General features: G+C 47.7%; 2 protein-coding genes across 3 annotated transcripts in view; one reads left to right on the top strand and one right to left on the bottom strand.

Annotated features, from left to right (window-relative positions):
* LOC143376366 (igLON family member 5) overlaps nucleotides 1-24,572 on the top strand; it is a 93,144-nt gene extending 68,572 nt beyond the window's left edge. For both annotated transcript variants that reach the window (XM_076826624.1, XM_076826623.1), the window contains exons 2-6: nucleotides 6,466-6,573; nucleotides 11,006-11,178; nucleotides 21,301-21,456; nucleotides 22,016-22,349; nucleotides 23,254-24,572. In XM_076826624.1, the coding sequence (XP_076682739.1) occupies nucleotides 6,516-6,573; nucleotides 11,006-11,178; nucleotides 21,301-21,456; nucleotides 22,016-22,349; nucleotides 23,254-23,393 (861 nt within the window). In that variant the 5' untranslated portion in view covers nucleotides 6,466-6,515 and the 3' untranslated portion in view covers nucleotides 23,394-24,572. The remainder of the gene's footprint in view (nucleotides 1-6,465; nucleotides 6,574-11,005; nucleotides 11,179-21,300; nucleotides 21,457-22,015; nucleotides 22,350-23,253) is intronic.
* LOC143376367 (tRNA N(3)-cytidine methyltransferase METTL6) overlaps nucleotides 23,950-25,296 on the bottom strand; it is a 239,151-nt gene continuing 237,804 nt past the window's right edge. The window contains exon 5 of the mRNA XM_076826625.1: nucleotides 23,950-23,959. The gene's annotated coding sequence lies outside the window, so the exon portion shown is untranslated. The remainder of the gene's footprint in view (nucleotides 23,960-25,296) is intronic.

Below are 25,296 nucleotides of genomic sequence, written 5' to 3'. Positions count from 1 at the left end.
CTAGGCTTTTTCAACCGTTCGTGCGCACAAGAACTCTCTGGTGTCGTTAAATATTCACTAACGTTTTATCGTACAGGCTCGATTTACGTGGTCGAGCTTTTTCCAGAATTCGTTCGTTCCGTGCGAAGCTCGAAGCGCTTAAAAAACAATACAGCTCAGTCTCTTTAGCATACGGAAGTACTTCCCTCCTCGCCTTTAGCCCTTAAAGTCCCTGTATGAATATTAAATAAGAATATTAAATCTGAATGGAATATTGCGCGGGGAAGAGCTTACCCGCGACTTTTGTCGTGGTCGTTCAATTTATGGCACGTCCACTCTTTTTAAATACTCAGGTTAAATAACAGAATGTACTCGTTACGACGTTCCATTTCTATAAACGTCACTGGAAAGAATCGACCAAACATTGTGCGATTCAGATCGCGTGCCGACCGTGCTCGATCAAGGTTCTGAGTAACGTAACTCGTAGTGGACGTAACGGGGGATGGAAAGAATAGTGCAAGATCAAGGATCCCGCCTGGTGTTTCGCGGAACAAGGTTCTGTAACGCCGCCTGGTCTCGCTGTGCTTCCAGGTAGGGGCTTTCTCATATCAATCACCCCGCACGCGATTAGAATCGGTCATCCAACGTCTCCATCCGCCCGTCAGCGGGAAATACACGCGCGCAGGGGGGCGCACGCGGGATAGTAACGTTATGTGCGCTTTATCAGGAAATTAGAAAACGCATCTTCCTTATTTCCTTCGCCGTTATCGCCGGTTTAACCGTTTCCCCGTTGAGCGAACGTGTTTCCCGAGGAAGCATCGGGGAAAATGAGATCGTGCGAGTAGCGGGAATAGAAGAAACGCTTTTCACTGCCTCGTGCAAATAGCGGCGGCAATCTTCTCTAGGAATTAGCATCCCGTGCTGCCGGGAACGATACTCGTCTTGGGGAACAGGGACGTTTAACCGGGTGCCACGGTAATACGGTGTAATATAAATTTGGAGTACAGTAAAAATTGCGTCAGGAAATTTTGCTTCTCGCGAGGCAACGACGCGGCTACACGGCTGCGCGTGCAAGGGCCGCGATGCTTATCCAAGGTTTTTTAACGAACACCATCCTCGACGACGCGACTCCCACGTTCGCGCGAATTTCTACATCCTATTAACGCGTGCCAGCTTAATTAAGCTGCAAGGAGCGATGAAAAGATGGCCTGGGTGCCAAGCTCAGTTGCATCTCGGCCATTTCCCCTAGCTCGTTACGCCATATCGAGGAAGCCATAATGAATGATTCGATCAGACGACTCTAAACGCTCTTAAACCCCATCTTTCATAAAACGGACTTTCGCAAGGCATTGAATCGCCACGGAGCAGTAACTTCACCCTGCAGAATCTACTTTGTCCGACACTTAGCCCGGGAGAATGAAAGCATGGCTGGCGGGTACAGGGAAAGATGGAGAACCGTGCTATTCGTGAGAAAGGGACTCTCGACACGCTGTCAATGCGCGGAAACCGCACAAAAACTGCGCCCGGATCTTCGTTCCAGGGGGTGGACACCGGTGTAAGGTAATCCCACATAACCGATGACGGTCGTTCCAAAGGTTTCAACAGATTAATCGACGGATCGATCGGCGCGAGCGAGCGATTCCCGCGGAAAAAGTTCTGCGGCCGTTCGCGTTCGCACCAGGATGTAATCCTGCTTTTGTGCTCCAACATGGAATGAACATGTTGCAAGCCATGGTTAGAAAAATAAAATTTCGCCCGCATTGAAATCTGGCTTTCAGGTTGTCAAATCCCGACCGTGAAATGTCAAAATTAAAAGCAAATAATCATTCGTGCAAACTGCGCAACGTTCCTCTTGCCCCGATATTGTAAGCTTTCACAATAAAACTGTTATAGAATATTGAATGTTTACGCGGTAACGCAAGCAAGACCGGCGCCGACAGTATTTGAATTTTTTTCCAAAAGCAAATCCGCTTCATTGCGAGCGGGTGTTTACGTCACAATGCGGAGGACTATGCTTTTTATGCCTTCACACCATCGCAACAATATACGGAGCGTATACACGCGACGTTGTGCAGTGGGACTTGATTAATCGGCTTAATGAAAACCGCGGCAAACCAGTCGCTTTAAACCTCATTAATCATTAAAACAAACAAAAATTGTGTAGTATTACCATTATTTATAATATCAGAAGTCCCGACGGACTTTGTATAAACAATGTTATCCAGAATGTTCACATATTCGCCACAAAATATGCTTAAATTCATGAGCGACGCGTATTAGATTTACCCGAAGTTTACGCGACTGGCATTTTGAAACTAGAGACGTTTCCTGCGATCTGAGAATATCAGTGGAAGCGGAGAACCCTCCCCTTTAAAATAGTTTTTGTTTCACGCCGAGACGATCATCCGTTCGCGAGATATCCTCGTTGGAACGCAAGCATCATTTTTAATGTGTCCCTATGTCTGCCTCACTTTCCGACAGGGAACTCTCACTCGCAGAATTGGAACTCTCACTCGCACGTCTTCCCTGACGTACCCGAAGCTCGGGACGCGCGCGGTGGTCAGCGGCAGACGCTGAGTCAGAGTATTTTTACTACCGATAATAATGACGTCTGCATTTCCGTGCCCGGGAAGTGGGTCACTGGGTCAGGCGCGCCATTCAGCATCTCGCGCATTTTGAACGCGCGCTTTGAAGCTCTGTATCTCAGGAACCAATTGAGATATCGACTTCGGACGAAATACATTGTTTAGAGCACTCTTCCCACTGTCTCCAAGACCATCCGCGTTTGATGTTCCGCCATTATGTCGACTGTTATTTTTAAGCAAATGTTGCCCTATGTTATTCGAGCTGAAAGAAGTTTCAGCAATTATTGTCTATACACAGCTGCTTCGTTTATTATGAAAAACTCCGTAGCCCGAGTGCAATTAAATGTCGTTTCACGTGAACAAAGGTTCTTCGCAGTTTGCAGCGCTTGCAATAGAGTAATTGTAGTCCGACGCGGTTCTCCTATTCGCGGCAATTTCCATGCAGGGGGATTCTGATAGCGCGCGCGATCCCGCGACATAAATTCTGATACACGTTACGTTTATAATCGCCTTTCCCGCGAGAATAACAAATCTTCGCCGTATTTTTGCCCCGGATGAATTGCGCGGTCGTTCCATTCGCTGATACCTTGATGTATTTCGATGCGGCTTTCGAAAGATCCTATTAATCCGATTCCTATGTTCCCAAACACTGATCGTATCGCGCTTCTCCGTTATTCCTTCGTTCTCTAAGTCGCTCTAGTTACTCGACGGCCGTTCTAACGAAGAATTTATTATTCCCGAGACAGCGTATCTAATCGCGGAGCTTATAAATCACTTTAACGCTTCGCCACGTTAGTAACAAATCCTGAGCGCCCAAAGTAGAAGGTCCACAAACTGCCAGAGCAGTGGGAAGCGCCGTTGAACTCGAGCCTTCCCAAGCGTCACTCAAATAACCATTAACATCGAGTTGCAGCGTTCCCTAAACAGAATTCGTGGCTGTCCCAGAGTGCCCCGAGCTGTTTGTTCGCCTCGGAATAAACTTGTTTCATTGGCAACTTGCAGCGCGCGTTCGAAATTAATGGTGGAACCGTGGTTTCGTCGAATGGCAAGACTTTCGGCCGCGTCTCTATTTATCCCTCGTCACGTCGAATCAGAAGCCGGGGCTGTTATCGCGTGCTCGAACGCGCTGCCCGGTTTTTAATCCGGCCAAGTTGCCCGCTCTCGCCGGTACACGGGGGTACAGATACAAGTGTACGTTTAAATTATTCAACGGGGTGAGCCGTGCATTAATCTGCTACGGCCGGAGTCACCAGGCGTGAACGCATTTAAGGCGAGCCGGAGAAGCAATTCGTTTAACCTGAAATCGGCTTAATGTCTTTAAACCGTCCTAGCCCCTCGGACCCGCCTTTTTTCCTCCCGCCGTTCGTTATCGTCCTCCCAGCATCCTTCCCCCAGTTTCGCATATTTTCCGCGCGCACAATTTAAACTCCCCCACGACAATCCCGCCGGGATTCCCCTGTTCATCTCCGCGACGAGCTGATTACATAAACTTTCGCGGCGACGTACCCCGTATCAGTATGTAAATAGCACGGCGGCTATCACCACGGAACCGTATGACCGAGATCATTATCATGAGCCCCGTGCCTTCCCACTACCCTCGGCAACCTACGTACACGCCTACACGGGTAGGCGACTGTGCCATTATACATTCCGCGCAATGAATTCCAGCGAAAGTTGGATTAATACGGGGTTACGCGTTACGCGGCAGTTTGCACGGCGGAAGAAACTGACGCTTGTTTCTCCACTGCTTTGGATACATCACGAATATTTCCGCGGAAAAATCGTGTCTCCGTCTTGCAATCGAAACCCCGACGAGCCTGAAGTCTGCACATCGCCCGTGGAAATTATCCCGACTCGGTGGCCGCGTGATGAAACGCGAAAGAAACCCGGACCGGGGAAGGAAATACGTGGGACTCAACCGTGCGGGAATGTTTTAACGCAATCGTTCTCGTTTAAACGAGCAGCGCTCGATACAAGTGTACGCCGACGTGCTCTACAATGCAGCAAATTATGCGCGAGATAAAGCGTGTCGGCGCTAATTAAATCGCTCTCGGTCCATCGGTTCGTTGGAATCTCTTCCTGCGCACACTTTGAACAGGGGTCTGGCGAAAATTGCGCTACCGGCCGGGCAAAAACAGCCCTGCCGCGGAAACGCGAAAGGGGAAACGTGATTCGCGAATTGGTCGGGGTCGTGTTTGAAAAGGTGTCGGCTGCATTGGCAAAGTTATTACGGGGCGATAATCGGAAATGGTCACAGCAGTGCATACACGCGACGAGTGGGACGCGGTGACCAGAAGTAATAACATTCTGCCGGAAGTTTGCTCGGATCGCGAGGTACAGGTCGCGGAACGTTCGAAGGGCGGTGCGTAAATGAATGTTTAAATAAATGGCGGCAGCGGCTTCGCGGGAAATATAGCGACGATGCAAACATCGATAGCCAGAGAGATATTTTGCTATTTTTCCGTGGCGCGGCGATATTTTTCCACCGGCGAGCCATTGAATATTGCCGCGCGCTCCTTTTGTGTACACACTCGAAAAACACGGCCCGCGAATTCGGCGGATGGCCATTTATTAGGATCGCGAGCGCAAAAAAATCCGATTAGATGTTGCCCGGGGGTGGAGGAGGGTTGGAAAAATCCCGCCCTCGTTGCTGTAATTCACGATTTATCATCACCTCCGTCTCTCCTTTCGCGCAGGAAATAAAAAGGGGGATTTGTTCGATTCGATTGCAGTCGTAGACCCGCGTTTAGCCACGAAAATTGGGAGGATTTGGTGATACGTATCCTGTAGCCGGAGAAACGTCACGCACAGTTGGATTGCCAAATGTAAACTGGCTGTACATCGTGTGTGCATATCCTGGCAGCTGGCAAATCATTTTTCCCGCCGCTGGCGTTTCAGGAATTAAAGTAAGGCTTTAGTCAGACAAATTTGTGTCTATTCCGTTATTGGAATAGAATTTCCATCGTAGCTCGCATTACTCGTATCCCAAATTCGTTATTTATACTACCTATTATTCGCTGCTCTCGTTATTCATATCAATTGGTCGACGAGACTCGCGGACCATTATTTAAAAATCGAACGCTTTCACATTAGTTGCAATTTATCACAGTGGTAACTGAAAAGGTAGTAATTTATTAGCGACGGTGAGTCGACTATGTATTTCAATAGAATGCACTTTTATTCCGAAGAGCTTATTCAATAGCCAGAATGTATTGAATTTTATACACAATAACCCGCATTTGAAATTAACCCTTTGAATCGTTAATTGGATAGACGAGGTGATTACTTAAAATTTAATCCCCCATATCGCTGGTACAAGGAGCCAGCTGCAGGTGAAACAGAATCGAAGCAATCCCCGTCGTACTTCGCAGAACTCCGGGAAGCAACAAAAATGTTTGGAACTCGGTGTATCGTGGAAGATCGGCAAAGCGTGTTGAGAATTCCTTGTCCACGGGAACCTTTCGCGATCCATTTCTCCGTTGCCCGTCCTCACTTGTCGAACGTACTTGACAAAGGTGGGCTACTTATAACGAAAGCTCGAGGCTGAATGGGGAAGGTCTAACATAAGAGTCGCAGCCCTCCTACTTAAACTCATATCGATTGCTGGGGTCTCCAGCATTGGCGCGCACATACCGAGGAGAGATAGATTCGGCGGGGGGCGTATAAAGGGGAAAGAAGCTTGTTATTTTTTGCACCATCCCCGAGGAACGTATGTTTCGCGATCACCCCTCCGTCTATCTTCCATCGGCGACGTTGTTCTGCGAAACGAAAGCGCAGTATCGGTCAAAGGGATATCGTGCGCCATTCTGTGGCAGTAATTTCCAAACCCGCCACTTCCCAGTATTCCATGTAACAGCCGTGAAGAATGTTGTTTCACTCTTCTTTCTTGTCACTGTTACAGATAAGTACGATGAACGTCTGAAACAGCGACGTCACAGATTAATTGTCACCATGAGAGCGCTCCTGGTCCTGGCGAGCATTTTCCTGGAGCTACACCTTCATCTCACCGGTAAGCACCATCATTTGTTACCTTCTTTATCAGCTTGAATAACGAGATAGCAGAAATTATCGTACGACAAGCGTTAAATATGGAGAATATAATAAATGGTGTCTGACGAAGAACGCGCCTGCAGAAACCTCGTCAAATTCTCCGCGTGTCTCTTCATTAGTGGGCGTGACTAAGGATTATAAAAAGAATCTGTTCATATATTCACGGATCCTGTCTGTCTGTCGGTTCCGCTAACAGCAACGTACACAGTATACTTGGAGCACAAGTATCAGGGAAGCAATTACCATCTAAATTTATTAAAAATTAAATCCACCCTTCAATGTAATCACGGTCGAGCAAAAGGAACCTCGAGCGTGTGTGCTTACACGTCGGCTGCCTCTTCCGCGTTCGCGTTTCACCCAGTCATTTTCGTGCTGACACAGAAAACACTTAATTCACCGTGCCAGCCGATGGCTGACAAGTAATATCCGGTTATCGTGTTCTTGAAGACCGCACAAACTTTCGGCTCGTTAGCACCGGCAAGGAACTTTCTGACGCCAGTAGACCATTCGTTGCTAGATCGGAGTCGTTGCCCTCCGAAAGATCCGCTCGTCGATTCGTGGCACGGTTACCATTCACGAGATCGCTCGCAATTCACTTCGTCATTGTCGATCGATGCGCCACTAACGGCGACAAAATTCGAAAACACCCTTTCGGGTATCGCCCCCCCCGGAACGATAATCCATGCAAGTAACGTCCGCGTAAAGCACCTCGAAGACGACAACTCCAATTGAAAGTTTAATTAAACGCTCGGTAACCAGCGCTGCTCGGACATTTTACGATTTCCAATTACCCAAAAGTTTCCAGAATTGGCCGAGATTAATTTCCAAGTAACCTGCTAATCGGGGGGGAACGACTCTATTTTGACGATCGCGGAGGATTAACGGGCTAATCTAGCCAGCGTAAAGAGGCTGCGCGTGCCCGGCTCGTTAACGACGGGAATCCGCCGCGGAAACGACGAAGCTTGCGGCTGTTCCGTTGATCTCCGCGTAATCTTGCGTTTATAAAGCGTGCGTATGGCTTTGTGCACGCGTCCCGCGGAAGTGAATTAACGAGGGAAGTGCATTCAAGGATTTAAGGCCCGTAAAATGTTACGGGGCGGCGATACGACTGCACGATGCCGCGATACGTTATCATCCGCGCGTTCCAGGCCAACCGGGCGAACGGGATCTTGTGTTTCGCATGTTTTTCGACACGCTATCGCGAAATATAGATAACCGGTCATTACTGGATAACTATGCTTCACTGTGACATTAAATCGTGCATTCCTGGCTCCCATTGCGAGCTAATATCGGCGATCGTTGCTAGATTCTGTTTCAAATAGAACACGTTGATTCGTTTTATTATTATCGAACGGGAATTTCGCCGCCGCGTATAGGACGTTCCGCAGGAATGAATGGAAATTGGGTTTCAAAGGAATTTCTTATTCATGCAATCATACCTGGATTAAAACCGAATGTCGTGCTAGATAAGGGCATTGCTCCAGAATCTCGGGCACTCTCTATCGAAACTGGAATGATCGATCCACGTTTCGAACCGCGTTACGCGGGTAATCGAGCCGCAAAGAGGAAACGTCTCGTTTCCCAAAGAAAAACTGCTCCGCGACTGGTATAGAAGCTTCGCGCGTATCTCCGTAGCTCGGCGAAAAAGGCGAACAGTTTTTTAGAGCTCTCTAAAAATCGATATAGACGACACCCTGCGGCTGCAGCAGCCGGCTCCTGGGCGGCTAAGAAAACGCTAGCAGGACGTTTATCGAACATCGCGCATTGTCCGTTCACACGTACGGCTGCAAAGTACGCGGCGTAGGGCGGTACTTCCTCGCTATCGCTGTGTACCTCGTAAAAAGGCGATAATACCGAACGAGAAGGTGCTTCCACCACCGCTAGAAGGCTCGTAACGCGGCAGGACATGTCGAGGCTCGTGTAAAATACCACGGTGTTAAGAGCCATCGACCATGCTTCTGGCCGAAACGATATTGACGTTATAGAAATTATTCAGGGGATTATCTGCCGTGGAACGTCCAGGAAGTGTTACACAGACCCTTGCGCAAAATAACTACATATCTAGTGGGGCACTCAGGATTTAACCTTGGGAGGAACCGTGTTGAACGGATAGAAATATTTTAAATTCATTAGGTGATTATAAAAATTTATTTATGAAATGAAATCCAGTTTTCTTTTCTCTTTACAAAGCTCTTGGATTACTTCATTCATGGTTATATTAATCTCCTGTTTCATTCTTCTTTTGGGGGTGCCAGGACCCACCATAGAAACAAAGAGTGGAAGTTAGTCTTTCTCTTAGTCTTTCGACATAACAGATGATTCCCATCCCACCCACGAGATGTATGTTTCCAGGAAGAAATCGACGAAAGTCCACCACGAACCGAGTCCAACGTATACTTTAGAGAGACACGTGGTAGTTTTCAATTAGCAGCGCGCGGTTCGGGGCGGGGTCGGGGGTGGAATTGTACAGAACGAGCGTTACACGTCAATAAAATCGCAATAAATCGCCGGAGTTTCCGGGCGAGCGGCGAATCTAGGCCGAACTGTCGTAGGAAAGAACGAAAGCAAGGCCCGGTGCTGTAAGAATACCCGGTTCGAGCGGCCGGTCGATCTACGATCGCGTGCGGCCGCGTCGTTTCCGCGTCCGCATGCGATTTTCAGGCGGCGGGGCCAGCCACGTGACGAGATCTTTGGACGCTCGTCGTCGTTCGGGTGCTGGACGGATTCCGCGGGCTCCTCGGGGAAACAGGGTCAGGTTTAACGAACCGTCGAACGAGCCTCCAGCAGGGTAACGAGAGCTAATTGCCGACGTTTTCATCGTGTACAGGGCTCGAGTGCGAGGAGCTAAACAACGGCTCGTTACGCCACGGCCAGCGTATGGGTGTGTTGCATCAACACGAGGCTCACAGGGAATCTTATTACGTAGGCGGCTGGATTTCGCGTGCTCGTGGATATGTTACTGCATTTTAATGCCCGGAGTTCGTGAGACGGTCGAGAATAACCAATTGAAGGTTCGACATTTGGCGAGCCACGCGACGGTCGATGGTACCCAAATAAAGGCTTCCTGGAATAGATGCATAAGGATCGGGGCCTGCGCTCCGTCGACTTCGATTACAGTAATTTGACGGTGGTAGCCGGTTTATTACGGGGTACCGCCAAATGTGGTAACTCTACCACAAAAGTAGATTTTAAAACAGATTCCTCTAGCGTCTATTGCGTAACAGGTATTATTCCCAAACGAAGTACCTTGGATAGCTTTAATTTCCTACTTAAGAATCTGGGGATAATATCTGTCATACAAGAGATGCTAGAGAAATTTGTTTTAAAATCCAGTTTTGTGGTCAAAGTTACCCTCTTTTGACGGTAAGGCTTTTGACGAGGGCCCCAGAGCCTCTGGCGTTGAAGAAATTAGGAAATTTCAAAATCGATAAGCTTATCTGATATCGGACCTCCCTAAGGGGACTATAGGAACGCGCTGGATGGTTACACGTATTCGAAGTGAATTCCCCGAGATCCCTGTACATTTGCAATAGCTCGTATGCCGCAAACGCATGGCACAGCCGCGTAATTGTCACGACTAAGTTATTCATTTAAGCTACTTAGCCTGCACCAGGGTTATGCGTTATCGCTGCGACGGTGGTTGCATTAATCTCGAAGCGAGGAAGATACTGCAGGCTGGCACAGTCTCTCTACCTGCTGTTGTGCCCTTCGCCAGCGAAGCACCGCGAAAATCGTTCCTTAACCCCCGATCGTAGATTACCTCGGGCCTTTAAAGCCGACAGCTCTTGCACCATCAAAGGCTGCGCTCGCTCTTTAGGGCTCCCTCTGGTTTTCACGGACATTTAGCCGGGTTAATGGAAACCCGAGGATCGCAAAAAAAACTTTGGAATACCCTTCAGAACATTTGAGAATGTCTTAAGACGTTCCCTTGGATTAAGTCTGCCTCTGGATCAATAGGAAACGAGTCGAGATCGCAGTTTCGTAGTGCAGCGCGAACCTAAACGCTTCATTACCTGTTTTGGGGGACTCGGTGGTGGCGTAGAGACTGTAGAGGATAGTAGAGTGGAAAGCGAAACCGTCGCTGAGAAGCTGTGAGATGATTAAGCGCTTCTGATAACAATCGTACCTACCCCACTCGTCGCGACAAAATATTACGCTTGCTGAAATTCCCGTTAATTCTGGGAGAAACGGATAATTGGCAGGAATTGTGTAACAGTTCGGGAGGAACTTCGTTAATTGCTTGGTAATGCAGTCGATTTGAAATGGCGAGTAATTAATGAAATGCTCCGGAGCTGACACGTTTCATTTCAACTAAAGCTTATCACCCGGAAAATTCCTGAAGATTTCAAGAGGCTCTGGCTGACAGTGTGGCTTCGATTTTTATTTTACAGGCAGCCAGGCGGAGCATCAGCGATCGTCGAGCACTGATAACGAAGTGGCTCCGTTAAAAGGCACCGAGGATAAAAGCGAAGATGTCATCAAGGGTCCCATCAGGGAAGTCCTCGCGCAGAGCGGAAGCAACGCCAATTTGCCCTGCAAAATCACCGATCCTGGAGCCGGGACAGTAAGTATCCTCGCACGGTACAACTCATTCTACCAACGATTGACCCAGAAATGTATTTCCAAGGAGCCCTTTCTGCCGCGGCGCACTTAATGCAGGGTCGAAAGTAATTCCATGTCGAGGCGCGACAACATCGGTGCGTCGGTTTGCAAACTAATGCACCAGCCAGGGATTAGTTTGCAGAGTTCCTTGCGAACTAGTACAGTATTTGGGAAACGTATTAAATGATACGTTCAATTTTAAACAAGATTCTTTCAGACTTCGCACAAGCGTTGTACTCAAGCATCAAACCATGCAATAACGTACCATTCGATACTTTTTGAACTGGGAGAACTGACAGACTTCATCTTCCCGTAGAAATTGAAACGATGGGAAGCTTGAAGCTTTCTCGAATGCATTCCACTCCTCGCCGTTTCCATCTCCACACGCTCCTCGTTCCTTGCTGTATCGGCATAAGCCACCCTCTTTCTCTTCCTCCCCGTTTCCCTATTCGCGACCGTTCAATTTTCATTTCCCGTTACAGCAGCGGGTTGAGCGATTTTCATTTAATTTCCGTTCGCCACACGGCACACACGGAACAATCCAGGGAGAAGTGCCTCGTGACCAGATAATACGACTGCCTCTTCAGTCCTATAAACCGGGAGGACTGTTTCGCATTTAACGATCTCGCGCCCACGGTGATCCGCGTTAATTCAATGCGAAAATGCCCTCTTAATTTCCAGCCGACACAAGCCCCTCCTCGTCATCGTCTTTGGAAACGCGTGCAGCTGTCGGGTAGAATAACGCGTAGCTTGTTTTAGGGTAACGAATCGTTTTCGAGGAACAAGTCGAGGAGAGCGAGCATCAAAGTGGAGCCCCGGCGAGGCGAAGTTTCGTTCAATGTTGCTCGATAGATTGCTGCGATAAACACGTGGCTCCTTTATGCTGACTCCCGGCAAGCTTCAATTTATTTTCGAGATTGTTCCCCCAGCGATACAAGTCCAATCCCTGCCAACCCGTCGACGCTGCAAGCAGATCTAACGCGCCACGCATTTTGTGCGATTTAGAAATTATAGCAATCATCCCCGTGACTTATTCGAAGAAATGATTGCAAACTACCTGAATAACTTCCATCGTGGTTAGATCGTAGATTAAGGAACTCTGATAAGCATCATATTTGAGAAGTGCCACCGAGTGGCACCTCAGTTTAATAATAAATCCGATTACAAAGGTTATTCTCCTTTCGTGCCGAGGCATCAGTACTCTAAATACTAAATGATATGTTTGAAATGAAAATAGCACCGTGACGGTGGCACCGTACTTAAGTCCGTAACTATTCGGAATAAAATGAGCGCGGAGATTGTCCCAGTTTCGTTATAGGTCGGAAATCAGTGCCCTTTTCTCAGAGATTGGCTCGCACCGAAAATGTCGCAATATTCTGGTTGGAAATAGAAGTACCTATTCCTTTCTATTCCACCTGTCAAAATGGTGAAATGTTCTAAAATAACCACACGTCACGGACAAGTCCGTCTCTGGATTATTCAAAGTTCCACCAATTGAAACCCGCAGGATTGGTTTTCGGGTCGATTCGCCACTCATAAGTTTGTTACATAATGGGGGTCTGTTTGTGGCAAGGGGTCATATAGTACGAAGAAATAGAGCCACGACAACAGCATTTCGCAGTTCCTTATTGTGGGAGTCGCAGCCCTTAGCCAGCAAATTTTTGCGGTTTCGGTGGTAGCGTAACGCAATTAGGTTTAATTATCACCACGACCGAAACTTCTCCGAGCTGGAGCTCCAGCCCGGGAAGGCATTATTGCCACCTCGATAACAAATAGCTCGGCCACAGCTTCCGCTAATTTTCTTTCCACCTTCCTGAACTTTTAGACAAATTGCCCCGTCCTTCCCTCCCCGCCCACTGTGATCGTTTCTCTCCCCCGTGTTCTTTCCCTCACCCCCGTATTTCTCTCTGTGGATTGCCCTCGAAATTCTTTAAATCGATGAATCACGTTAAGTGTCCCAGAACTCCTGGGAAAGTCTCCTCTACTTCTGCTCGATACATTTACAAGTACCATTTCCTCGACCCTCGCGGTCTCTTGTCTGCCATTAAACATCTTCTTTTACCTAGCTGCGCTCTATCGAACGATTCCGCATGAATTTGCCGGCTTCGTGCCGATCGGATAGAGGATACACACAGTATGGTGGGTTAAGGCCACGGTAACGCAACCCTTTCGATTGATTCGAATTTTGAATTTCGTATTTCTCCGCAGTACCTCAATTCGACCTCGCCCTCCATTCTTCGATCCCCTTTCTTCGTCTCGCCCTCTTTGGTACGCTGGAATCCGCGGTGCAGGAATATTTCAGAATATTTTACGGGGGTGGCGACGTTAAACCGATACCGTAGCAGGTGCTCTGTTCGGGTTTCCCCTAGGCAAAAAAAAAAAAAACGGGGCCGTGGGGTAGAGGAATGACAGAAAATCCAGGTTGTGTACACAGACCGTGGAGAAGCAGGGAAGTCTCCTTCGATACCCGTTGGCGTCGTCGAAAGCCAGATGTCGGAATCGAATTCCGACTCGGCACGCCGACGACGAACGATTTCTTTATAGAACAGATTAGGTCGAGCGGATTTTCGGCGAATTTTTATTCGAAAGATGTATGTATACGTTGGGTGGTACACTTGATCGACTTTCACGGGAGGCAATATGTCTCTAGCGAATGGCAGACTAATTCTTTGGTCAAACTCTCTTGCGCTCAAACGATTTTTCCTTCTCAAATAGAATAAAAGCTCCACCATGTGTACTTTTATTTTCCAAAACCGAGTACTATGTTCTGTGATGAATTTCGGATAATTAAATTAAGTTATTGGTACGTTTTACAAGTGCAACTTGGGGGTCCATGAACTTTGAAAGAAAAATGCAGTATCGTTAAGATAACAAATAATAATAATGTTAATGATAATAAATAATGTTAATCAATTGCTAGTGTAATGAAGTAGGGTTCTTTTTCATCCTCTGTAATTTAGGAATTACAATTATTCCACTCTAGTAATCACTGAAGCATCTTAAAGAGGCCACTTTAGCGCGATATCTGACTACGCGTCGACTTATACTACTTAAGGAAGTCCTCCAATTCTCTGTGCTAGCTGATACGGATGTCTACGAGTTCCGTCACTGTAGTGACTCTTCAAACTTCCTACCTTACATGCTCACACTGAACTTGAACCAATTATACAGATTCGCTTTCCTCGTCTCTACTTTTTATTGAATAGTTCAGCAGTTTCTCTTTGTTGCTAAAACGTTTACAAGAGATTAGATACGAAGACGGAGGGCAAACGTATCTACCTACAAATTTCGATATGCAGACCCTACTGCGGAGCAAATGTATGGGATCAAAGCTACTGATAAAGTTGGAAATATGCTTCGGAAGGCGTGTTATTTATGAGGATTGCAGAGGAGCACTACTATCCTTCTTTTGAATTCTTTACTCCACAACTGTTGTACGAGAGAGAAACGAAAAATCATAGTTTACTTACAGGATGAACGCAGTGCATCTCGTTTCGCGTTCTGAATTGATAAAAGCATTTCGTCTACACGCCAACGAGGGAATAATGCCTGCTGGAAGTGCAATATGCACTCTGCCGTCTTCTATAATTCTGTTGATCTGGCAATACTCTTTGGAACAGCTTTTCCTTACAACTCCACTTTAATTTTATGGAAAACTGATCGCAGAGCTGTACGGTAATATGTCGAAGGGGCAGGCTTTTATGGTAATTCCTCGCGAAGTCGTAGATTCCTGTCAAGGAAATTTCTTTCATTGCATCGACTTTCTTTGAGGCGCGGAAACACCTTTCCTTGGTTGCGGAAACAACTCTGCCAGATTGTTTGGGAGAAGTAAAACGCTCAGTGATGGTGGAGCCGTGTCTAGAATAGTATTCTGAAATAAACGTTCACCTCGTCACTTTCTCTCTACCATCGAGCCGCCTTATTGGCTGTCGAATTATGCATCAAGAACGCGAGGCACTCTCATCGCGGAAGGCAAGGGAAGAATGCCGGGGAACCCGGCGGGCACTTATGTAAAACGCTCTGTCCACCGTCAGAAAGCAAGTATACCGTCGGTTCATCGCACACCGACGCAGAGCATGAATAAAAGATGAATTCATCTATGTCTCGGAGACAGAGAAACAAGGGGCGTCGCTTCGGAGGGCGGCTCGACCAAACGAGGCCACGAAGAAGCTTGAAAGAACGCAGGAACGTCGTCGGTAGGGCGACGTCGAATCTACGGGCGATGAAATATCAATTTCGAAAAATCTTCTAGCCCCGCACGTCCTCGTCGACGGAATTGCTAGCAACTTGTGGTAAAGGCGGAGGAACAAAAGGAAAGAGGATTGAAGGAAAAGGAAAGTAGGGGAGCAGGATTGTCTGTGGAATACAATTTCGAAAGTCGATTCCCGGCGAGCAACGAACCGCGAGCAGCACGGCACGCGTCCATCGAGGGTAAAAATAGTGGCGGAAGAAAAGTTCCCGCGAGCGAAAGTTGACGCTGACGGAGCTTTTGTCCGCGCGCGTCAATCATTACCTTAATCACCCTTCAAGCTGGAGCAGTTCAAAGGGAGTCTGAAATTAATCTAAAATCACTTTGTACGGGATGAGATATTTCGAGAGGAATGAACGCGAATTTTAGGTAACATGTCGTTGGAAGTATTCGCGCGGAATTCTTATGAGATTCTATCGCTTAAAGGGCATCGATATCGGGTTGGTTTGCGCGGTAATATTATTAGCCAGATTAATGGGCCGCATCCATACATTTGAGCAGAGGATCTGAGGGCTACGGATAGGAAATACTTTGCTCGATCGCGGGAAATCCACCGGCGGATATCCGTCGGGAATTTCCTGGTACAGGCGCCTTAAGTGGGTTCCGGTCAAAGTAACGTTGATTAATGTTGTTCCGCAGAGTACCACTATTCGCGCACCGCGGGGAAAGAGAGGGGGAACGCACGGGAACTTCGCGGCCTGTGCTTAATTCGTTATCCGGTAAACTTCGCGGGGGATCTTTTTCCGAATTGCCACGGAGCTGCAGCGTTCTCGTAACAACGAGCAAAGTATAATGAAATACGGTCTATTTGTTAAATCGGGTAGAGCTTCGGTTCCCATTGAAACGTTACGCCGAGTAACGGGTTCCCGTTCTTCTTCTCGAAACAGATTCGTCTTCGAAGATTAACTTTACTGGGTCAATGAACGGGATCCCGTAAGTTACGCTTCTTTCTCGTTACATCTGCCGTTACCGCAATGTATACTCGTTACCGGGCTTCCTTTGCTAAGCCCTCAGTACGGTGTTACAGGGTGGTACAATATTGCCGCGAGTATGAGGATTGATTCACTAGAGCAGCTTCCAGTACCATGTATCCAAATTTTACTTCCTGGATCTTCTTCGTGTTAGTGTACAGCTTCTCTTATCGGGGGCGGATTTCGAGATTTGGCGCCCCTAACGCTAGCGAACGTTTGCCGCCCTTTCCGTGAGATATCATCAAATATTTTAATTTAAAAGGGTTTAGAACATTTTGCAATTAATTCAATATGACACCTCAGGTATGAATTATTTTTGGTTTGCTACATGAAGAGAAACTGAATTGTTTTTCTAGTTGTGTCAACTATCAAGTTTTTCAATTTCTTTCGCCTAAAATTTACCACCCCCGAGAATTTGCCGTCCCAAGCCTACTTAGCCTATATATAAATCCGACCCTGTCTCTTATACAGGAATATAAATTCTGGAGTAACTTCATTCGAACGAGGCTTCGTTTTCGTGAAAATTGAATGACTTTCCTATGCTTCTATACACTGGGATTTTCTTCTGGTGCTTCTCGTAAAGCTTGCGTTTTAAATAATAACTGCTACAGATTGTTTCAGTCGAGGAAGCGAATGGTACCAAAGAATGGATGCATCGTGCACGAATTCAACTGTCTGTTAGGAAATGCAACCCTCTGGCGAGCTTTATTCAACGGCAACTTTTATCGCGCCATAAATCTATCGCTAGCTATTCAGCGTATAGTTAAAGCCGTCGATTTACGGGAAAACCGCGAAACGAGGGGACGACGCAACGTCAATAGAGGTAAATCACGCGTTAAGTGCTGAACCATGTGCAGTAAAGATCATAACTGTCGCCTGCCGTTACGACACCTTCGCATTTTACGCTGTCAGCGTAATCCTGAACGCGAGCCAGCCCGTCGTTAGATAAGAGATGCACAGCAGGACGAGGCTTGTAGAACACGGGCATTATCTCGGAAGGTATATCTCATCTCCTCTTTCGCGGGGTGGGAATTATACGATTAAGCAGGGGAACCGATTACCGCTGCGCGAGCTCGCCGGAAAATTTCGAAGCGTGGAAAACACAAGGTAACGGAATTACCTCGAGGAGCTTGGGCAAATTGGTGAACCTCTGTCGGAGAGGAACGTTTTCCTCTGGACCCCGTTGTTCTCGAAAAACTGCTCCAATGGGCAAGTATACGGTGAATACTTATTAACCCGGTCTTGTTAAACTTTCAGCGCAAGAAGCACTTCGGGGAATTAAATCTTTTGTTACGGAAGAGTCGTACATTCGTTCTGACATTGCTTTTACATGAAATTCCTCGCGACATTCTTTCATACATTTTTACTATAGAGATCAAGTTTTCGATCCTATCCTTTCCAGGTATCTAAGGGAACGGTTGTCGCACAGTACAAATATGCAAGGGAAAGCAAATATACAGAAGTGTCGGCTGAGCGGAAGATTTCTCATCTAACATCTAGTGGCTGTAATATCTTGGCAGCTCGTCTTCCGGCCTCGTGTTAACCCTTTGAGGAAAGGCTCGCCTCCGCGACTGAAATTACGATGATCGTAATACACGCGCGGCAGGTGGCTGGCGAGTCGTTCGTGTGTGATTCCTCGACACGAATAAAACTTTGCTCGTTACGAAGAGGGGAATACTTTCGAAACCGTTCCCCTGATAACCGGATGAACTTTTGACGTTGCCCCGGGAAATTATGTGGGCCGGGCGTCGGGCGTGTCGGGCGCCGCGATGGTAATTGTTTCGACGTAATTGGATCGCGATTTTATTTTACGCTCCAGCCGAGAACCGTATTAAACTGTAGTCGGCGTTATCCACCGAAACTTTTTTGCACTTCTAATCGAATACGCGGTGACCATTGGAGAACGATATTGAAAAGGCAGAGTGGTTACCGACGAATCAAGGATTATTAAAAATTACGCGCAGGTTGGCTGGATACACGATTCCACTTTGCAAAACGACACGCTTCCGTGCCACGAGGATCTGCATAATGAGGGAGCGTAATTCAACCGCTAAGGAATTCCAGCGACGTTCCACCAGCCATAAAGGCCACGTCGAACGAGCTCTTAGTCCTCCGAACTAGTTTGTTAAGATCTCGCTAAGATACGAAGCTCGACCATAACGTTATCCACTGATCGCCGAGGCGACATCGCGCATGGATCCTGGCAATCTCCATTGAACAGATTAAGAATAGGGGAGGGTTTAGGTTAGTGGATGCCGCGGATAGTCGTTTCCAATTAAGCGTCTCGCCGGTGTTAGTGAACCTCTTCGTGGAAAGCAGCTCCGGTCCGTAGATTCGCTTCCGCGTTCATTACACGTACGATGAAGCTTGCGCCGCTTTCTCCCCGTGCAACGATGTTTTTCGTGCTCGTGCAGGCTTTAATAGTTTTCGCCGGGAGCCCTGGGAAGATCGTTCGCTCGCTTCTAAGAAGGCCGATGGCTGCAACAATGCCAAAGGAAATTAGCGATCTCGTGATCAAGTCAGTGCGCGATTTGCCTTCTCCAGGGAAACCTGTAATTAATCTGGAGATATCAACCACGATCTCCTGTTCAGTCGAATCGAGACGGTAGATATTGAAGTGTTACAGGAGGCTTCGACGTCGTCTCCCTCGTCGAATATCTCTACTTGAACAGAAACCATAGATAAGATGCATGTCCGTAGGAAGTTCTGTTAAAATCGGTGTGTATCACTTGACACGTGGTCCCCTGTTGGAGCAGGAACAGTTTGCCGCGAAACTCCAGGAATACCTATGCGAAACATGCAACGAAAGTTGTGAACCGAGGAGCAGCCAGTGTGCCGTGTCAGTCAAAACGGCGGAGATTTCGTCTTTGTCTTTTCAACTTGCGCACCGAAGCACGCGCAAGTTGCTGGTAACTTCTCGCTGATCGAGGAAAACTGAAGTTCTCTATAACTCGCGGTGGTCGTGGAACCGCGAAGATTCGAATGCACACAGAGACTTACACGGGCGCAGCAGCGCACACACACGTACACGCGAGGGAAACGCGCAGACTCGGTGGAAATATTGGATTCGCCATTACACGCCGGGACGAGGAGATGGGTCCTTTTCAGCTGGAATCCAGGATTACAGGAAACATCCGGGATTACGATGCTCGACGGTTCCTCGAGTGTCATATCCGCTAGGCACCGCTTTCCGTCGGACCTACTACATGGAATCGCAGTAATTACTGCGCCGACTAAGCATTAAAACGGGTTATCGCTAGCGCGCTTGAAGCTGAACGCGGAGTGATTGATAGGGATCGTCTAATGCCGATTGGAAGCCCGATTATGCAGCCTTAGAGCGTCTTGGAGCAGACGAAGGAGTCAGCTAGTCGGCGCGCAAACACGCTCCGCGGAAGACAAACGACGAGTTTTTTTCCTTGATTGCTGTTCCCGCCCGGATGGAAATGCGCGATCGAGCGATATATATATATCCCTCTTTGCGACGTGCTGCAAATAGCGTACGCGCGGAAATTAATGGCGGCGGGATAGCGTCACTGTTTGATCCCCGTCGTTTCGGCAAGAATTTCAATTATGGGCCGCCTTGCGCGGAATTAGTGGAGGCTGCTGATACAAGCGCGACGTCAAAGTACGAGGCATAGTTTGCGTGCGAAGGGATTTGTAGAAGGCGGAGAAAGAACAGATCGAGAAAGTTTGCTAAGATTTCGGATCTCTGGTAACGTTGGAGGTGCATAGAGAAGAGTCGGCAGCCGGGTGACAGCAGCTAGACAAGTTGAGTAAAGTTTCGTGGTCAGTACGGTCAGGAATGAAAATTACCCCGTAATTAGGGTACACTAATGGCCTCCGTAATTGATATTGGATGCAAGCGTGGCCAACTATCCCTCTCCCATTGCCTAATATCATACACGCTGTTTCCCATACATCGTTACCGTAAATTGCCCAAATGCTTTTAACGCCTGTCCCACCGCGTCCCTCTTTCACCTCCACATTAGTGTTTCAGGGGCTCCTATCAGAGGCAATCCTTCTTCTATAGAACTGGTATAGGAATTACTAGAAATTATATATTTAGACAGTGGCGGACTAGCCAGGGTCAGCTTGCCCGATGGTAAGTGGGCTCTGCAGGCCGCTCATGAAGTGGGCCTCCTTAAACATCAGAGAATATGACTAAATATTACAAAAAATATATACATGTATTTCACAGGAAATATAACTGTATTGTTTTACCGCTTATGTATTTTTCGAAAATTTTTATTTATTTCTTCTAAAAATTAAGTGAGAGCCTTATAGTTGTGGGTGGGCTCCCTTCATCTCCTGACGCCCAATATTTTTATTCAGGAGAAAAAGTTGACATCAGAACATCCCGGGCACGGAAATTCAAAAAATTCTGAAACTTTGTGAATATGTAGGGAATTTCCTCCTGATTACAACGCATTTTTTTGCTGTCCAAATTCACTCTAACGGGGTGTAATTGACCCCTGAAAATCCGATTATTTCCCGATTTTTGTGTTATGACTCGTGAACTGTAAAATATTTTTTTTTACCAATTGAGATCTAATTAAAAGAAGTAAATTTTGTCTTAAAACTTTTTTTCTATCTCGAGGGATTAATTTCACCCCCTTCGAGTGAATTTGGGCAGCAAGCAAAAATTGCGTTGCAATCAGGATGAAATCCCCTACATATTCGCAAAGTTTGAGTATTTTTTGAATTTTTGAGTTCGGGATCCTCGGTTGTGAATCTGGAATACTGAAATGACCAACTTGCATGACAAATGAGAGCAGGCACAGGGCGATACATGTACCTACCTATTAACATTAAAGACTAGATAAGTGAACGATTCATTGCAGATCTTGCCTGTCTCCTGTTACAGATTACATGGGTGAAGCGGAGAGACAGACAATTATTAACCGTCGGCACTAGTACCCACTCGATCGACAATCGATTTGTCGTGATGCATTCGAGCACCGATTGGGCACTCCAGATACGAGCAGTTACGGTCCAGGACGCCGGCATATACGAGTGTCAGGTATAATCATTACGGTGTATCGGGCGGGCGTAATAAAAGCCGCGTTTCCTTCGTCCCAGCGGCGCTTCATTCTGTAGCAAAGTTGCGCCCACGCGTATCATTTATTCGACCGTAAAACCTTGCCCCGTGCCCTAAATTTGCGGCGCACAGTTCTGCACTGACTTTTATGAAACATTCCCTTCGGCGTACATAAAGACGGCGAGCAAAATGTAGTATGTAGATGCAGTTGCACGCAGAAGCGTCTACAGTGCTCCCCCGTGATGTTTTTGCAGCGGCTTGCATACGAGTTACGACCCGGCCCCTTAATTACTTCCGTGGAACGGTATTAGGCTACCGCATGGCGGTATATCGCAAATATCAGGCGAAATGTCAAGCGGTCCCACGTAACTCTTAACAATGGTTACCTAAGGTCAGGAAAGATCGGTAGCTTAACCTTTGTTGAGTTACTAAATGCTACACCCTTGAGTGGCTGCATCAAGCGAACCGCTTCGCGAGTCATTACGCGAAGGAGACGTGTCTAGACGCCTCTGCGAAGCAACTAGTCGCTTTATGATTTCAGGTTACCTCGCATCCGGTGCAACGTAACTTCGTACGACTGAATATCACGGAGGCGTACTCGATCATTCATGGGGCGCCTGATTTGCACGTGAAGCAAGGCTCCAGTCTTCGATTGGAGTGCCAGCTGATGGCGGCAGCCGAGTCGCCGCTCTACGTGTTCTGGTATCGTCAGGGGCACATGATCAATTACGACGCTGAGCCGGGGGTGAAGGTCGAGCTGACCAAGAGCGGCTCCATCCTCATGGTGGAGAAAACGAAACCGTACCACGGCGGGAATTACACGTGTACTCCTAGTAACGCGAGAGCCGCGAACGTGATCGTTCACGTGATCGAGGGTGAGGAAAATCAATTTATCTCACTCCGAATCCTTGCCTATCGCTCTTTTCTTTAGCATTATTCAGAAGCTTCGAGTGGAGATTGGGTTGCAAGGGGAGGTCGCAGCAACGGGATTGCTCGTTTCGATCAACCCCTTTTTCTTTTATCGAATTTAAAGGTGGAATAGAAATGTCGCGCCGATGCGCGGTGTTCGCGAAGGTGTTTAAAGTTGGCGGTCTGGTCATGGAACAGTGGGCGCAACAGGTGGGATTTTGCGTAGATGGGACTTTTATTTTGACAAATAATGTACTTAACGCTAGAATCGATAATGCAACACGATACCGTGCCGGAGCGCTGCGACTTTGACTGCACGGTACACAGGGCTCTAGAATTTCTAATTAAGTTCGCCTCTGTATCGTGATTCTGTAATCGACGGAGCAGGTCTCGCAGGAGGGACGAAAATTGATTGGAACGGGGCGACCCCAATCGCTGCGACCTTTCCTACCTGCTATCCGGCGTCGGACGATGCACGTCCGTAAAAGGAAACAAAATCTCCAGGCCGTTGAACGACTGCCGATATTTCAGAGGTCCAATAGATATCCAGGGGCGAGTGGAGGACGTGCGGCTCCTCCCCTCGGTGCCTCGCGAGTTTCAGAGATCGTTTTGCACGTGATCAGGCTACGAAGTCGACTGTCGCACGAGGGACAAGGGTGGACGGAAAAGGGCAGCTCGGAGCCAGCCACCGTTTCGGTCGGTCAAGCTCGTTTGAAACGTCGTAGTTGCCCTCGAGGGTGCTTTGCCGCCCCCTTTCGCTCTCGCCTACCGTCACCCTCTCCCTCCGGCCACGACCCCGGACCGTTCCGGCGGGGCAGGGCTTCTTTTCGCGGGAGGAGTGTCAAGCAGAAGTTTCTAATCTCGTTTCAGAGGAGGAGAAACCAGCGGCGATGCACGGCGGAGACAGGAGGAACCTCAGCCCGGCAATTTTGGCGAGCAACTGTCTGGTGTCCCTGCTGGCGGCCGTCAGCTGGAGGATACCGAACTTCACCAGCCTTTACCCGACGTGAATCACCGGCGAGCCAACGACAGTGGCCGCAACAGTGCCGACGCCACCGCGACCAGGCCCATCTTCTTCCACAAGGGCGACTCGTATCCACGGGGGCTGACCCCGCGAGGACGATGGCCTCCGCTCGCCGCCGAGAGGGACGTGCCCGAGGAACGGTGCGCTCGTTCGTGCACGAACGTGGACGTGAACATTGCGAGAATCAACCACGAACCACCTCGCGATACTTCTGTGTGCGGACTCTGTGTGTTGTTCAGTGAGAGGGAGTACCGCGGACTCGTGCACCCTCCGCGAGAGGGGACGCGTTCGATGGCAACGACGGGACCTCAGTCACCGATAAATCCTTTGTCCTCCTCGTTCCCCGCAGCCGTACCCTCTGTAATCTCTCAATTTCTTTATCTCCCGGAACGTGGGCGCGATCGGAATAACGATTATCCTCCATTCTGGAATTGATCTAGAACTCTCCGCGATAAGACGCTTTACCACGACGATTTTACCTCCGAACTTCCGGCAAGAGGGTGGGACAGGGAGTAACGCACGTCGCGAAAGGAACTTCCTTACCTCTCTGTCCTATTTTCCTCGTCACAAGGGGACAGGGACTGACTGCTCGTGGGACGCGGCCCTCCTACTCGTTAGTATCTTTTGGTGTGCGTGATATGGGTGAATAACGTTTTCTTCGTACGTATGTACGTGCATTATATATATATACATATAAATACATATACATATACATATATATATATTCGTTACATACCGTGAAAGACACATATGTGTGTGTGCGTGCGTGTGTGTGTACGTGTAAAGCGTGCGTAGCGTGTAAGTGCTGTGTATGGAGTCGATGGATGGACGAGCGCCGCGAATGTCCCGTGACACGGAAACGGACTCTTCTTCGCCCTCTTACTGGGCTTCCGGTGTCGCAGCCCGACGATTTTTCTAGACTAGAGAAGATCGACCAGAGTCTTCTAGTCGCTGGCGACGTTGGACAGCTCTTCCGCCAGCGAGACGCGGAGCTATCGTCGTTCTTGCTATCAGGGTACAGTGAATCGATCTGGCTGCGAACCAGCGTGCTCGTCACGGACATTCGCGCGTGATTCCGCGCCGATTGCTGTTCCTCGTCCGGGTAAATGGAAATCAATGTAAATACTGCATTCTAATTATGCATTCAATAAAACATTAACCGTGATTCTGCGACAGGTGATTTACTCAGGGCCACTGCGGCTTCTTTGATGGGGCGGACAGATTGAAGGGTAAGGTGAGTACGGAAAGGATTTCTCGTTTAAGTGGTTATGCCTAACTGTAAGGGCTGAAACGCAAGTATCTCCGGGATTTATTTTTTTTTAAGCTTGAAGACTGTTTTTAATAAACGGTTGTATATTCGAAAGTATATATTTTAAAGTTCTTGTAGTTTTTTTTGCAGTGCGATATCTAAATAAATAAACACTTTACGGTGACCACTGTAGCTTTGACCTGGTTTATCAGAAATAAGACATTCGACCAAATTTAGTTAGTATTTTAGTTTATCTAGAGCTTAATCGTGGCTTTTTCATTTCCGTTGCGTAGGTTTTATTTTACAGATGAAAAATGATGAAAAACGAGAGCGATTCTGTGGCGAAAATCGGTACCTTTACTGTGAGAAGCGGCCATTTTGTAGCAAATTCATTTTTCGGGGTAATGAACGATTAAGGGCTAAGATAATCTAATATACTAACTGAATTCCCGCAAATTTTTTTATTTCGGATGAACCAGGTCAAAATTGAAGTGGTCACCGCAAACTACTGAGAAAAAAAAATCGCTGCTGGGAGATCGCTGATATTTCTTCTATTTATTTCTAATTTCCATCGCAAAAATTACCACAAGTAGTTTAACGTGTACCCTGTGGAATACATAAAGGTTTGATTAAAAAAGCC

Source organism: Andrena cerasifolii, chromosome 14, assembly GCF_050908995.1.
Source record: "Andrena cerasifolii isolate SP2316 chromosome 14, iyAndCera1_principal, whole genome shotgun sequence".
NCBI classification, from domain to species: domain Eukaryota; kingdom Metazoa; phylum Arthropoda; class Insecta; order Hymenoptera; family Andrenidae; genus Andrena; species Andrena cerasifolii.
Note: the sequence above shows the minus strand (reverse complement) of the source record. Positions and strands in the feature narration are given on the sequence as shown.